Source organism: Paroedura picta, chromosome 8, assembly GCF_049243985.1.
Source record: "Paroedura picta isolate Pp20150507F chromosome 8, Ppicta_v3.0, whole genome shotgun sequence".
Taxonomy (NCBI): domain Eukaryota; kingdom Metazoa; phylum Chordata; class Lepidosauria; order Squamata; family Gekkonidae; genus Paroedura; species Paroedura picta.
The window spans coordinates 79,469,646-79,485,272 of record NC_135376.1 but is presented as its reverse complement, the minus strand read 5'-3'; the positions used below and the strand labels follow the sequence as shown (position 1 = coordinate 79,485,272).

General features: G+C 39.1%; 1 protein-coding gene across 1 annotated transcript in view; it reads left to right on the top strand.

Moving 5' to 3' along the window:
• The window catches only part of COL13A1 (collagen type XIII alpha 1 chain), a 152,777-nt gene that overhangs the window by 125,302 nt on the left and 11,848 nt on the right, over window positions 1-15,627 (top strand). Inside the window, exons 34-38 of the mRNA XM_077350539.1 lie at window positions 3,466-3,519; window positions 6,093-6,146; window positions 7,264-7,299; window positions 12,615-12,701; window positions 14,291-14,368. Of these exons, the coding sequence (XP_077206654.1) occupies window positions 3,466-3,519; window positions 6,093-6,146; window positions 7,264-7,299; window positions 12,615-12,701; window positions 14,291-14,368 (309 nt within the window). The remainder of the gene's footprint in view (window positions 1-3,465; window positions 3,520-6,092; window positions 6,147-7,263; window positions 7,300-12,614; window positions 12,702-14,290; window positions 14,369-15,627) is intronic.

The following is a 15,627-nucleotide window of genomic DNA, read 5'->3' as shown; positions in this document are numbered from 1 at the left end:
GCACCACCACTTTGGTTCCAGCTGTAGTATGGCTACATACGGTCCTGGAATAATCAAGCAGTGACAGAGTAGAAATAATTAGAAGCAACAGGTAGCAAACAACAAGAGGCAGAAAATCAGATATAGAATCTGCTGGATTTAGGAGAGCTTTCCAGGAGCACAGATGGGCTCCAACAAGAGCTAGAATTTGAGCCCTTATGTACTAGAGCAGCTAGATGATTTCTTAAATTCTACATATTGGCTCTGAGCTGGGCATGCAAAGTCCTGGTTAGGCATGCTACAATGATACTTTTGAGCATCCACCAAGAGCTCCTCCTGTTAGATGGGGACTTCTGCAAGAACAAGGAGGCTTCAGGATTGAGAGATCTAAATCATTGATTGTAGAAGAAGAGCTAAGTGTTGTAGGATAGCGATCCCCAACCTGTGGGCTGCGGACCACATGTGGTCCTTCAACTAATTAGAGGTGGGCCCCGAAAGACACCTTCTCCCCCCCCCCCCGGCCCTTTACTTCATCCCCCCCTGGCCCTTTACAACACACTTCGGGTGTCATTGTCTCCCATCACTCCCAGATGGGACTATCTCGTTGCAGAGAAACAAGCTCAGGGTTCCCATTGATTTGTCATTGTCATGAGTTAAAATTTCCATGAAAATAAAATGTTCCTTATGTTCATTGTTGTCACATGTCTGTATCTTATTTTGAAGGGATGTTTAAACATTACCATAGTGATCAGAGAGCATTAGGGCAGTGGTTGAGAGTAGAGGAGTAAACTACCCCCCCACCGGGCCTCAGTAAAAGGCGTTGAGTGGTCCCCAGTGAGTGGTGCCCAGCGTTGAGTGGTCCCCGGCAATAAAAAGGTTGGGGACCACTGATACCTGAGGACTGCTGTTTGGATTGAATATCAGGAAGGCTTGGACCAGTTATTGATGGTTGAGATGAGAAGTAGGCTTGAGTATCCATAATTAAGATTTCCCATATTTTTTTGTTAATGACTAGGTCAATAGGTACTGCTTTGCTCTCTCAAATGTGAACATTTCTGTTGAAGGCTTGTTAAAGTTAAAATACCTTTTATTACAAGTTCTTAAGCATTATTCTCAGGTGATTTAGAGCTGGTTTGGGTAAGAACATGGTTTTCCATGCAGTGAGGAATGGATTGAGTAAAAGACTATGACCCTTTATGCAGGGCGGCAGCTAATCCGCACTGCCGCCGTGCTGTTGCGGTGGGGCAGGATGCCCTGCCGTTCCCTATGAACGCACGGGAGCAGGGCATGCGGGGCTGCCCCGGCATAGCATGGGCACGCCTGCTTTGCACCGGGGTTAGCAGGGTAAGCGGCAGCGGCCAGTGGGGTGGGAGATGGGGAGTGGGGGGGGGACAGACCCCCTCCACATGCTTTGGCGGGGGCAGGGGGATGCCCCTGCTGGCTCCTTGACTCCACAGAGCCCACAGGGGCATGCAGTGTCCCTACAGGGACACCGTAGGTTGGGGCCGGGTGGGCCAAAAGGCCCGCGTTGGCAATTATGCACAGTGCTGGCCCGCCACAGCCCCTGCAGGCACCCACAGCATCCAGGAAGCTACAGAACTTCCCACATTTCTATAACGTGGGCCTTCCATGGCCCTGGGCTGTGCTGTGCTGGGCCCTGGATGGTGGCGAAGTCGGTCATAATCAGGGATTTTCCCCGAACCCCTGTTGCCACCACTTCGGGCATTCTAGCCTGTGTATAATGGGTCTATGCATCCCCTTCTTGCCTGTTTTGTGCATTTTTACTGCCTGCAAGCATCCAAATATAACCAAATATAACACATGTATGTTCTCTGTGTAGACTTCGTCTCTGAGAGTAAATATGGGAATTAATTTCATGTATGATCCTATACATGTTGGGTTTGGCCAAATTCTGACTTTACATAATGCATGGATTCTTGCTGGCACTAGAGACAAGAATCCCTCCTTTCAACAACCTATTCATCAGACATAAGGTCAGGTATACTACAAATCAGCTATTAAGGTATAAATGTTACTGAATGAATACACTGTGTTTAAATGGTGGCCCTGGAAATTGTGGTCTTCATACCACTTTAAAAGTAACTGCAAAATATCTAGGAAGAGAATGATATGACAGCTCAAAATTTGTAGTTTTTGCAAAAGATTTTTGTCTGAGAAAAATGATTGGAAATTGGTGTATACCAGTGTTGAAGAAGTAACAGCCTTTAGATATTTGGGAGTGTTATATACTCAAAATTTATCTGGAAATCAGTTCCAATCCATTTTGAATAAAATAACCATATGGAGAAAAACATTATCCCACGGTCATATGAAAATTCTGGGGGTAAAATAAATCAAGCAATACTTTATGGAGTAAGTATAAGGATAGAAGGCATCTCAGAATGCCAATTCATTTTTTTAAAGATTTTAAAGGAAAATAACTAGATTATCAGAATGGCATAGCCATCTGTCAGGAATTCACAGTTCCCTCATTGGAATCAGCAGCTTGACTAAACACCTTTAGACCCAGAATCAAGATTCTCTTCAACAACAGATCTAAACTCCTACTAAGATTAAAAGATGATCCCTTTCCATGTAAATGAAAAAAAGGTTGATTGACTGGAGTGTGAACACCATTTTGGAAGGTCAAAGAAGAACCCTTGTTCTCTGGCTCACCTAGTTTTCAAATACTCAGACTTCAATGAAGAAGGAGAAAGATGGATTGAACTCTTGGAGAAGAATGAGTTTATAAATGTAGATCAAGACCTATCTTTTCTATCACAGTATATGAACACATATACAACCAGGCCATTGATATCCTATCTCTTGGCAACTCAACATTAAATTAAAATTAATAAACTTTTATTATTCCCCCATGCAATAAGATATAATGACTTAAGGCTTAAAGCCAAAGAAGGAAAGGAATATAAAACAGAAAATGTTTCTGGACAAAAACAGAGGAACTCTATTAGATTTCCCCTTTCCTATCCTCATGGACTGCTGCTTAAGTGACAGATGGGTAAGCAGAAACCTTGAAACTGAATGATGTTTTTTGCTGTATAACTATATATCTGCCTTATTGCCTGTGGCATGGTGACCAATCAACCTGCATGACAAGTTACCTTCATAAAATGCGTTGTAATCTATCCTTATACCCACCAATCCAGACTCTTGAAAAACTTAAAATGTGTTCACATCGTACCTTATACTACAGCTTTTAGCTTTGTTGATGATGGAACAAGAAGAAAATAAAATATATCACCTAAAGAATTAGAAGTATTATCATTACTATAATATCTACTTCATAATAAATATACTTTATTATTTCCATTCACTCTGAAAGCTGTAGTATTTTAATTGAATACTTTGCATAACAAAAAATCTCCTTCTCAGCTCTTTTTCCATGAGGAAGCCTACTCTGTCCACTGTGAAAGACATTTGACTGAATAAATGACTTAATGGGCTTACTTTCTTATAAAATTGCAGGGCACTCCAGGACCACTTGGTGTTCCCGGACCAGCAGGACCAAAAGGAGAGAGGGTAAGCAATCTCTGGTGAACAAACAGGCTGTAGCCCAGTTGCCTCTACTAGAAATGTTCCAGTTCTAGTATCCAAACAATGCTACTCTATTCAAAGGTTCAAATGGAGTAGTTGAATGTCACATCAAGTCCTTCGAATTTGTATTAATAGAACCTATGGTTATTTGGATACTATTTATATATTATATTATATGATATTATATGATATTATATGATATTATATGATATTATATGATATTATATGATATTATATGATATTATATGATATTATATTATATTATATTATATTATATTATATTATATTAATATACCGCCCTCCCCTGGGGCTCAGGGCAGTTTACATGAAATGTAAAAATCAATAACTACAACCTCAATAATATTATTAACATTAATAACTATAACAGAGGTAATGGACTATAACAGTGCAAACAGGTCCAGGGGCATGAATGGATTTGAGGGTCATAGGCAGAGAGGCAGTCCCACAGGTACACTTGGCCCTGACTGCATAAGGCCTTAAAGGTAATTACCAGAACCTTTAGCCTGATCCGGAATTCAACTGGTAACCACTGTAGTTGATGCAGAATGGGCCAAATGTGGGACCTCCATGGTGTTGCTGTGAGGACCCTGGCCACTGCGTTTTGAACCAGCTGGAATTTCCAGATCAAGGCTAAGGGCAGGCCTGCATAGAGCGAGTTACAGAAGTCCAGTCTAGAGGTGACCGTCGCATGGATCACTGTGTCTATGTTCTAGGGCCAGGTAGGGTGCTAGTAGTTTTCTTGGTAGAGGTGGTAGAATGCCAGCTGTGCTGACTTTGTGACCTGGGCTTCCATTGTGAGGGAAGCATTCAGGATTATGCCCAGGTTCCAGGGTGGGCAGATCCGTTTCCTCACACTAGAAAGTTATATACATTATATATTGGAGAAATTTTCATACATTGAAGAATATATATAAGCTTCCATGTAGTACGGATGTTGAGCCACTGAGAAAAAGTTGCAGTCTTGAAAAAAAGTTGTTATCCAGACCTCATTCTGGCTTTAGAAACTGTAAAAATAAAGAAGATTTTCTGAGCTGAAGTAGCCTGTAATGGAGTCAAGCTGCAACCCAGGCCTGCTTTTATCCTTGTTGTTCACCATCAGAAATACCGTATTTGTCGGCGTACAAGGCGACTGGGCGTATAAGACGACCCCCCAACATTTCAACTCAAAATATTGAGTGAGCCCAGTGGGGGGGGGAGCCGCTCGCCGCTCGCCGCCCGCCGCCCGCGGCGCTGCTCACCCAGTGGGGGGGAGCCGCTCGCCGCTCCCCGCCACCCGCTCGCCGCCCGCCGGCGCAGCTCACCCAGTGGGGGGGGGGAGCCGCTCGCCGCCGCTCGCCGCTCCCCGCCACCCGCTCGCCGCCCGCCGGCGCAGCTCCCCCAGTGGGGGGGAGCCGCTCGCCGCCGCTCGCCGCTCCCCGCCACCCGCTGCCGCTCGCCGCTCCCCGCCACCCGCTCGCCGCTCGCCGCCCGCCGGCGCAGCTCACCCAGTGGGGGGGAGCCGCCCACCGCCGCTCGCCGCTCGCCGCCGCTTGCTGCTCGCCAGAAGAGCACCCGGCGTATAAGACGGCCCCCCCACTTGGAGGCATGTTTTTCAGAGGAAAAAAGCCGTCTTATACGCCGGCAAATACGGTAATCTGGAACAAAACTCTTCCATGTGACTAAGCAGATAGAGTTCCTCCTATTATTTGATCCTATTTGCATGTGAGTACAGACATCCCCCCCATCTAGATGTTGCCTGGGAATTCTGCAAAAGAAACAAAAACAAGTATGGTACTTTAAACCACTGCCCCTAGTTATTTCCAATATCAGGATGCTGGTATTGTTGAGATTCTTGATTATTTATGCAGATTCCAAATAATCTGAATATTCTGAGATTATATAACTATTCTAGGACTATTCTGAATATAATAAAAAGAATATTCTGAGATTCTTGATTATTTATGCAGATTCCTAATATTCTAACTATCTATGCAGATTCTAAATATATGTATACCAATGCAGATTCCAAATATATGTGTGTGTATATATGAGCATACATTCCTAGTCCCTATACAATTATCAACATTTTAAGATTAGCAAAGTTTCTTCATATAATCTAATGATTGTGAATGCCGTCCATGAGACGGCATGTCTGTGAGTGGCGGCATATAAATATAATTAATAATAAATAATACTTTCTGCCTCTTAGACTGCCTTTGATTTTAATTATTTTTTATTGTATTATATTTATGATGGGAAGAAGTTGATTCCTAGATTAACAGCAGAAAGTTAGTATGGATGTTAGATGATGTCCCATAAAGTGTCATATTAACATTCTGTCATCAAGCTATATATAAAGCAAAAGATGCCTTTTGGAGGGATGGTGGTGGCAAACTGCTCTCTCAGATCCCATTTTAGCATGCTGAAAGGGCTGAGTCCAGAGTGCTGTTCTTGCAATATCAGCAGCAGACTGGCACAATAACAGATGCAACACTCACCACCTTCTCTACATCTGTAATGTTCTGTAATGTTCTTTAAAAATCCTAATTCTGTTTTAGGGCAGTAAAGGAGACCCTGGAATTCCAGGATCAATGGGGCCAGCAGGACTTTCTGTAAGTGTACAAGCATTTTTATTTCTCCAACAAGAAACCATACTACAGTAGACTTCTGCTTTCATTTATTTCTTGAATTTGAGAAAAAACTTTTAAAGAAAATATATTTTCACAAGTTTTGGGTGAGAAATTCTCATAGAGTACAGCTTTCTTATTTTGAGCTTGAAGTGGGAAAAAATTCATAGATGTAGAATTAATTGTAATCATGTATTACCATATTTACAGCAGTGCATTGCCAATTATGGCCTCATTTACCATATTGTGCCAACTTTTTGTTTGCTACCAGAAGCAGGGTGGCCCTTCTCCACAGGCAGAAATCAATGGATTTTCTAAATCCAAGCCGAAACCAAGGGGTGAAGGCATAACCTGTTGTAAAGGTGTAACATCACTTCTGGGGTGATCAAAGGGCAGCATTAATGTCAGAAGTACAGATGAACCCTTCTTGCCTACAGCCTCTTTCTCTTCTCCCTCCCAACCTGTGCCTTACACATGGGGGCGGGGGAGACACTTGCCAGGGCAATCTTTGGCAGTTTCTTTATTTAAATTGAAGGAGACATGCCACATTTAGATTCCTTTCTTTAAAAAATGATTGCAAGAAGCCATTGCATTTCTTTCTTTTTTAAAATATAAGAAAAACATAAGAGAACATTCTGTGTAGTGTTTACAGGCTTTAAGGTATAACATGGCTAAGGTGGCTCAGCCAGTAAGGTACTTATCCTTAAATATCACAGCTTTGTGAGTTTGAGCCTAGCTGTAGGCCTTAATTTTTTCCCACACAAGAGGTTTTTTTATTCTTAAAAACCTCATGTTTTAAAAATGGTCCAATTTAACTTTTGACTATTTACTTCTGAATTTTTTTTTAGTTTTTTAAAACATGAGATTTTAAAGAATGAAAAAATAAAAACTCTTGTGTGTGGGAAAAAATAACTTTCGACCATTTTTATTTTTGAAATGCTCTTGTTTAAAAAATGTTACTGTTGCTAATAAAGGTTAGTTTTAGTATAATTTTGTTTGCATGTGGTTTGAGCTAGCACTCTTCCGGACATCGGTAGGAAATAAGAAATTCTAGGTGGATGGAAGTTATTTACTTCTTAAAGTTTTCATAAATATATTATAGGGATTACCAGGCTCCCCAGGGGAAAAAGGAAACCGGGTAAGTCAAATTAAGCCACTTTAGCTGTTGTTTTAAAACAATGGTGGAATGATTAATTTAATACTAAAAATAAAATTATATGGCCTAACAACTGGAACTTTGCAATGGAAATTACATAATCCACCTACAATAATAAATTGTTTTAGTGTTAGACATACTAAACTTTCCAAAAAACTTTTTCCAGACCATTTGCCTGACTGGAGTCAACTATAAATGGAATGAGAGGCAAAAGAACATGGGTTCTTGAACAATCCCACTCCACACAGTTAAATGTGATGTTCTAATTTGTAGATACATTATTTCCATTAATTAGTATTAACAGCCAGTGATGCCAAACTGCTGAACATTCGCTGAAATTACTCTTTTGATTATTGCTAGAAAATAATACACACATTGAAATGGACTTTGGAAATGTCTTCTAACTTTACAAACTTATTTTTATCAGACAAATTCTAATATTTTGGAGAACAAATATTTATGCATTAAAAGACTGTTGTTCAGCCACAAATGCCAAAAAAGAAAATAATGAGTGCAGAAGGTATCCTTTGTCACCCCTGGATAGGTGACAAAATGTGCGTATCCCATGTATTTTTGTATCAGTCATTACATTCCATAGCATCTGGACTCAAAAAAAGAACAAAGCACTTGGTCAGCAACCCCAACAGGGTTGGTGTTGAAAGGATAAAATGGAGGATGGGAGAGCAATGCTTTAAGACTCTTCAGGTCCCCATTGGAGAGAAAAAAGGAATATATATTTTTTAAAATCAACATTGAAAGCTTTTAAATATTCAGGTTTCATTTGTAGTCTGATGCTTTTTAAAATATACTGTATATGTTAATATATTAGTGTTCTAGTTCAGTATGAGCAACAATAAAATAAGAGTGGAGGACCCAGTGAAGGACCCAGTGCCTCTTTACTTGCCCTGTGTCTAGTTCAGCATGAGACATATGCTGTATTGCAGCCCTACAGAAATGCCACATAAAATAATGCTGTGCAGTCAGAGTAATACATGTGTGGAGAGAACAGAGTTTCCCCACTTAATTTCTCTTAAGAGAACACTGTTTTCATCCATGGGTCATCTCAAACATTGTTCATGGTTCTCCATTATATCCCTTCCTTTTCCTATTTGTCTCCAAAGATCCTTCCTGACATTTTCCTTCAGTTATTCATATGTATCAGAGTTTCTTCAATAGACATCTTCATAAAAGAACCACCAGTTAATTCCTTTCTTATGAGGATTGGATTGGCAATCCATCAGCTTTAAGGATATAGATTTTTGCCACACTCCCTTCCCCTCCCAGCAATCCCATCTAGTCTTGAAAAGATAATTTCCTGTAGGTCACAGAATTCACATAAACTAAAAGCCATGTGTCAGGGAGCTGCAGTGGGGAAGGCAGGCAGGATTGCATCTTCCACAAGCATAGCTCCACTGATAGTAGGGAACAGAGGCAATGGTACTGCCCTCTTCTATTGCACATAGCTATTAGTCCACACAGGTCTAGCAACCCTGGGAATCAGCTAGTTGAGGAAGGAATGCTTGAAGGAGAGACTGGCAAAATTCTACCTCCAATGCCTTCTGCTGATAGATTACTGGATTCAAACCATTGAATGTCACAGAAGACAGTATTAGTTTCACTGCTGAAATGATCTGTTGTCATAAGATTGTTGCATATTTAGGAGCAAATTTATTTATTGTTTAAGAATATTGGAGTCTACACAAGGCACTTCATGGGTGCTGGCAGCAATACTGGCTAATTAAAAGTTTGGAATCATTGTCATGAACATCTCAAATCTTGAAATAAGGATGTTTAAAAATTGCTGAGGTAATGAAATGAGTGCCGCTGACCATATATGATGAGCCCTGCCTCTCACTTCATGGCTGCTCCAAGGCTAATGTCATATACTTAATCATTCCACCTCTGGTTCTGCTATGTAACTTCATCTTGATAAAAATAGAAATTGAGATGTCATGTAGATATCAGATTCTTCCATATTGAATAGCATAACAAAACCCTGATGCTTTTTCAGTTGGACTTACATGTGGACAAGCTTGGAAGAAGGGTCTTATTTAACTAAAACAGAAACGGTCGGTTGGTAGGGCAGCCTGGCAAGAGAGTAGAGAACTATTTAAATAATTAAAACAGAATGTGTCGATCAAGTGTATTTTTCTTGAATGGGAAGGAACTAATGACAGGTATAGTCCAGAAAAGTGCAACTTAAACAACCTGTAACTGCCTTTTAGCACAACTGAGCCCTTAAAAGACATTGTCATACCAGACTAGATATGCAGGCAATACAGTCTAATTTAGATTGTGCTGAATCTGAGCAAAGTGGGTACAGATGGAGAAGGACTCATTGAACAGTAGAAAAAGGTGAGAGGGCAGTGCTTAAACCTTGTCCTCACCATTTGTTGGCATTTTTCTCCCAGTGGGTATGTTTTCAATCTCATTTTTTTTCCCAGCATGTTTACTTCCACTCTTAGAGCACCAACCAGGAACAAAACAGCTGTGGGTCTGGTTAGAAAGTGTGGGGTTTGGTAACCCCCATTCCCTGCCCTGATACATTTTAAAACGCACCCGTATCTCTTGTTTATAGATGAGACCACAATCCTGTTTGACACAGAGATCTGTGATCACCATATAATTTTTGGCACTTACCATAGTTTGCAAATGTATCCCCCCTTCCCTGTGTTTATACTGTTTTGTCACATTACACACTAGAACTAAGTTAGGTTTGGGGCCATTTGATTCTTGCAAAATTCATATCACTTTGAAGGTGCAAATTTTTTTTTATTGTGACACAAACAGTACTCAAGAAAAAACAGAAATCATAACTGTGCATCATTATTCACCCCCCAAAGTCAATATTTTATAAAGCCACCTTTGACTACAAATACAGCTGCAAGTGTCTTGGGTATGCCTCTATCAGTTTAACACATCTAGCTACTGGGATTTGCACCCATTCCTCAAGGCAAAACTGCTCCAACTCGTTCAAGTTAGATGGGTAGTGTTGATCTATGGTAAACTTCAAGTCATACCACAGATTCTCAATTGGATTGAAGTCTGAGCCTTGACTAGGCCATTTCAGGACATTTAACATTGTTCACTTTAAACCATTCCAGTGTTGCTTTAGACATATGCTTAGGGTCATCCTCCTGCTGGAATGTGAACCTTCATCCCAATTTCTAATGTCTGGCAGACTGAAACAGGTTTTCCTCAATAATTCCTTTGTATTTAGAGCCACACACCCCAAACAAAACTTTGTTCCAGGTTGTAATGCAACAAAACAAGACAGTTTTGTAAACCACTGTATTTTTTGTTGGTCACACTTCTTGGTGGTTGTGTCAGTGCAGCACATGCTGCCAAACAGCTGGGAGACACTGAACAGGTAGACCTGTCCTCTGAGGCTACATTGACCTTTAGTGTCCCAGAGTAGTTTGATACTTCCTCTCTCTCCATTCCTGCTTTTGTTTTCTTGAGGAGGGTATTCAGTAAAAGATTCTTTTGAATTGGTGTTTTTTTTTAAAGGGCATGATTTTGGGGAGCTGATAACTGGACTTGAAAGTAAGTACAATAATTAAACAACTATCCCAACCAAAATTTTGGTATACTCCAAATGATGCCCTTTAAAACATTCAACCTAATTTTAAATGAAAAATTCAGAAATGTGCATACACCTAAAGTAAGAAAATGTGATTTCATGTTATAACTGAGAGCTGATGTTTGTCTAACCAAGCCAACTGAAAAAATGTCAGCGTTTAACCTATGTATTAAAGCTGAACTTGCTCTTTTAATTGCAATTTTTCTTCTTCTCCTGTCTGTTTGTGTTTGCGCGTGTATGTGTGTTCCTTGCCTCCACAGGTCTACCTTTGTCCCCCTTATCCCTTCCTGCTCTTCTGCCTTTTCTCCTGGGTCCTTCCTCCTCTTCCTGCTGCAACCCATTCTGCATTTTCTCCTGGATTATCCTTCCTCTATGCCAGCATTTGATTCTGGGTGACCTCTCCTCTCCCATCCATTTATCCTACCACATTAATTTTGCAAAAAAAAACATTTATTTCCCTTTTAAAAAACAAATAGACAGACCTCTTCTGCCTAATGTTTTCTACTTGTGCCATCTAATCCTTATACCAATTACTAAATAAAATTTCCTCTCCAACAATCCCACTTACGTTTGACACTGCAAGCACCTAGCAAGATGTTTTATTATACAAATCTTATGTTTCTTCTAAATGGATTAAGGTTACATCCGCTTGTTTACTTGTTGAATATTAGTCCTTGGCTTGATGTGGGCTATATTAAAAAACTTGGGCTGGTCTTAGTGTGATATTCAGGGTGACTTTTCACCTTACATGGAGGAGTATGAGACCTATAGTCTCCATTTCAATCCCTTTGAGGCTCTCTTTAAAGAACCAAAATAGGACAGATCAGCTTTGTTTATTTTATTTCTTAGATTAAACAAAGATCATAGCAGAACTCTGCTGATTCATGATAAAATAGGTGACTTTAGGTGCATCCTATTGCAATTTTTGTTTAATGATACAACATTTAACAGCAACATCTAGTATTCTTTCATTTAAACAAAATTAAAATAAAAGTCTAGTGGCATCTTAAAGACAAAATTTATTTTAACGTAAGGTTTCCGGAGTCAGAGCTCACCATCAGGTGCATGAACTGTACATCCAAAAACTTCTCTTAGATTATCTACTGTTCTTCATTTGCCAGCAGACCTTGTGTAAAATGTTTTGACAAAGTGAGATTCTCTGTAATGAAGGCCTCACTTTTCTATACAGAAGTTTTGAAGCATGAACTAGTGACTCCTCCCAAAAAATGATGCAAATGGTTCCAACCTTTTTAGTTCATGTCCTGATTTTAAAAGGTTCTGTAAAGGTGTCTTTACGTGCACTGATAATCAAAGCTTACAACAGTAAATCATTGGAAAGGAAGATTAATCCCATCACACGCTGCATAGAATCTCATTTATTCCTCTCCTCTGTGTTATATAAGGGGAGAATAACTTCTGAGCAAGTATGAAAAAGTCAGCAACTAATATTCCCAGTGCCAATCACAGATGACTATGATAGTGTGAGAACGACATTTTTCCCCCTACTCATTTGAGATTTTAATAATTACTAAAATTATTTTTTAATTTAAATGTAAAATGCAAGTAAATCCAAGGGGGGAAAAATTTAAATGGAAAAAAAAAGACTTTAAAGTTATTGTTTATATATATTTATATTTTGGGATTGTTTCTGATATTGATTTGAAATGGATGATCCTAAACTTTTAATGTATTATTAATAAACTATTATTCACAGGGGGAAAGGGGCAAGAAAGGCTCTAGGGGGCCTAAAGGGGATAAGGGAGACCAAGGAGCACCTGGATTAGATGCACCCTGTCCATTGGTATGTTGCGTTTTTAAAAATGTATTGTTTGATTCTCAGCCACTGAAGAAGAAAGAAGGATAAATGGCAGTAATCATGCAATTATGTTACTGACTGTGTTATTTAAAAACAAGATTCTGTCTTACCTTCACTGAAACAAGCAATTATGACAGAAAGCTAAAGTAAATCTTGTAAGCCAGCAAAGTAGGCTGCGGTGACAAATAGCTTAAAGGGCTTGGCATGCCTATATAAGAGATTCTACCTTATATAAAGGATCAGTTCATACACACATGCATATCATTTAATTACTTGATGACTTTCTGATGAATATGTTCCAATTAAATGTGTTTGATGAGTTGGGAGGAAATATGAAAGCCCTGGATATGGGATCTGATATGAAACAGTTCGTTCACATATGCAGGTCATCACTTTGTGTTGTAACCAAGAAAAAAAAATGTAAGCAGAGCCTCAGCAATAATGGAATCTAAAGTGCCTTCTTTCTTCCTCCTTCAGTGGTGATGAAATCCTATTTCAAAGATAACTGGCTGGCATTGATGCAGCTGGAACTGATGCAGGGTACCCAGTTTATGACACCCAGTGGAAACAAAATTGTTTTATATTAAGTTCTTGACTCATAGTGTTTTTATAGTAAGAATTAGTACAATTGCCTTTTACACAAAAAAATATTTTTAGATATATGAAAGATAATTTGAAAAATGAAACACAGAAGACATTTCCTATGGATAACTCAAAATAATTTGAGTGGCATGACCAACCAGAAGATATATATATTTGCTATTTTTCTGGCTAACAAAATGGCTGAGCATTAAAAAATCTCAAAAATATTTGGGATTGTGGAGGACTGCCAGATAGAGTGAAGGCATATAAAGGGATTTATATCTCTTTAGAACCCCAAAAAATTGACATTCCCAAGTATTTACTGAATTTGAATATCATACTGATATTGAGATTTGAGAATATCAGGAAATATCAATATTTTCCAGGTTGAATATACCTGAACTCAAAAAATACCATGGCTTTTTTTGTTTTGTTTTTGTTTTGCATGCTCCTAAAATCCTGTCCTGTCTTTAAAAAAAATATTCTTGTTATACTTTACCTTTATTATGTTCTCTTACATTGGTAAGACAGTGGAGACCAGAGCACAATTAATCAATTACTAATACAGCAATAGGAATTTTAAAAGTCCAGTTTAACTCTTCAAGAATGTTTCAGTAATTTGATCCTCATAGTTTCTACTGTCTCCTTAACTTCATTATGTTAATAACAAAGCAATCTACCTTCATATATTATTTTTGCTTTGAATAAAGACTACTTAAGATATGTTTTCTAAAATTAGCATCTTCTTCTCATTCTTCCACCTCTGCAGAGCCTTCTGTATTTATCAGATTAAGAGAAATGTCTTCTGATTGTTTCACAATACAAAAAGAGAAACTGCACTTACTATCATTGTGCACCATTGTACATAAATACTCTGGGTATGTAACCTGAGTGCCCTTAGATACATCATTATTGTACTGAGACTCTCCACACATAAAATGAAAGTGATCTGTGCTGACTAAAGTAATTCTAGTGGTTGATTTCATGAACAGGGACTCCGAGGTTTTAAAGGCGAGAAGGGTGAGCCGGGGTTACCAGGGCTGGACGGGCTGGATGCCCCTTGCCCATTGGTATGGTGTTACCTTCCCTTTCCTGCATGCTTCTGATTGCCCCTCCCCTGCTACTGCAAACCCCCTCTCTGATCTCCTCTTCCCTTCAAAATGTGTTATGACCCATAACAACTTTTAAAATGAGTCACTAGTCACTACCAACATATCCCTGCAATATATGAGGCTGATAACAAATACTTTGCTGGATTAAACAGTGCAATGGTTCCCATAGCTGCTTTGATTAATCTTTAACACTTGCTTCATAACGGCTTATCTTCTGACACAACAAATCTGCTTAGAAACAAGGCCTCTCATATACAAAATACAGAAAAATGTTAATGTCTAAGGAGAATAACATTAACAGGTGTCTCCATAGATCTAGCAGTTTTCACCTTTTGTTCTTCTTGTTCACTACAATCTCATATCCTTCCCACCAAAACATACTCATTGCTATGTTCACATTTATTGGACAAGCTTGTGTCCCCGTATAATAGTGTATTTTTCCTAATTCTGAATTTTTTTCAATTCTTTAAACACTATCAAAATTAAGAATTTTTTCTGTTCTACATACCAATAGGGAAAAGTATCAAGGAAATTCAGATTTCATATTAAAACCCCAAATAATGCTCTGTACTCATTTTTTGATCCATAAAAAGCAGTCAAATCCATAAAAGTATTTACAAATTTGCACCTTTTGCATGTGTCTTAATGAGGTTACTTTATTCTGAATTTGCTTGTTTTTTCTATATTTGATATCTATACCCACAAACTTCATTGAATTAAAGCCTTTTGCAGACAAAAGATACAGTGCAGGAGATACAGGCATAGCTAACATGGAGAAAGTGAAAAAGACCACTGATACTGAGAATGAAATTTTCTTCTTGATGGATGGAGACTGCTTTACTCTTCCTGCTTGCTCCTCAGGCAGGATGATGCCAATTAGCTGAATTTTATCCCAGCTAATGGGAGATGACCCAATATCAGCAGTAATAGCAAAAGCATATATAGAAACCTTGTAAACTTTGCATATGCTAACAAACTGTGAAAAGCCTAAAGGATGACAGGACACCCTTGTTCAAATGCTGCATCAGCAGAAATACAGACATCCATTTTGGTATGATAAAAATAGGTGGAAAGGGAGATTCACCTTGCAAGTGAAATTTCCAAATTTCCTTTGACTTGCCCTGAATACCTAGCCTGGAAATTCCTTGAATTCAGGGATTGCAGAATGTTTTCCACCCAGCTGAGAAGAGCAACAGACTCTTTTCACAGATAGTAAG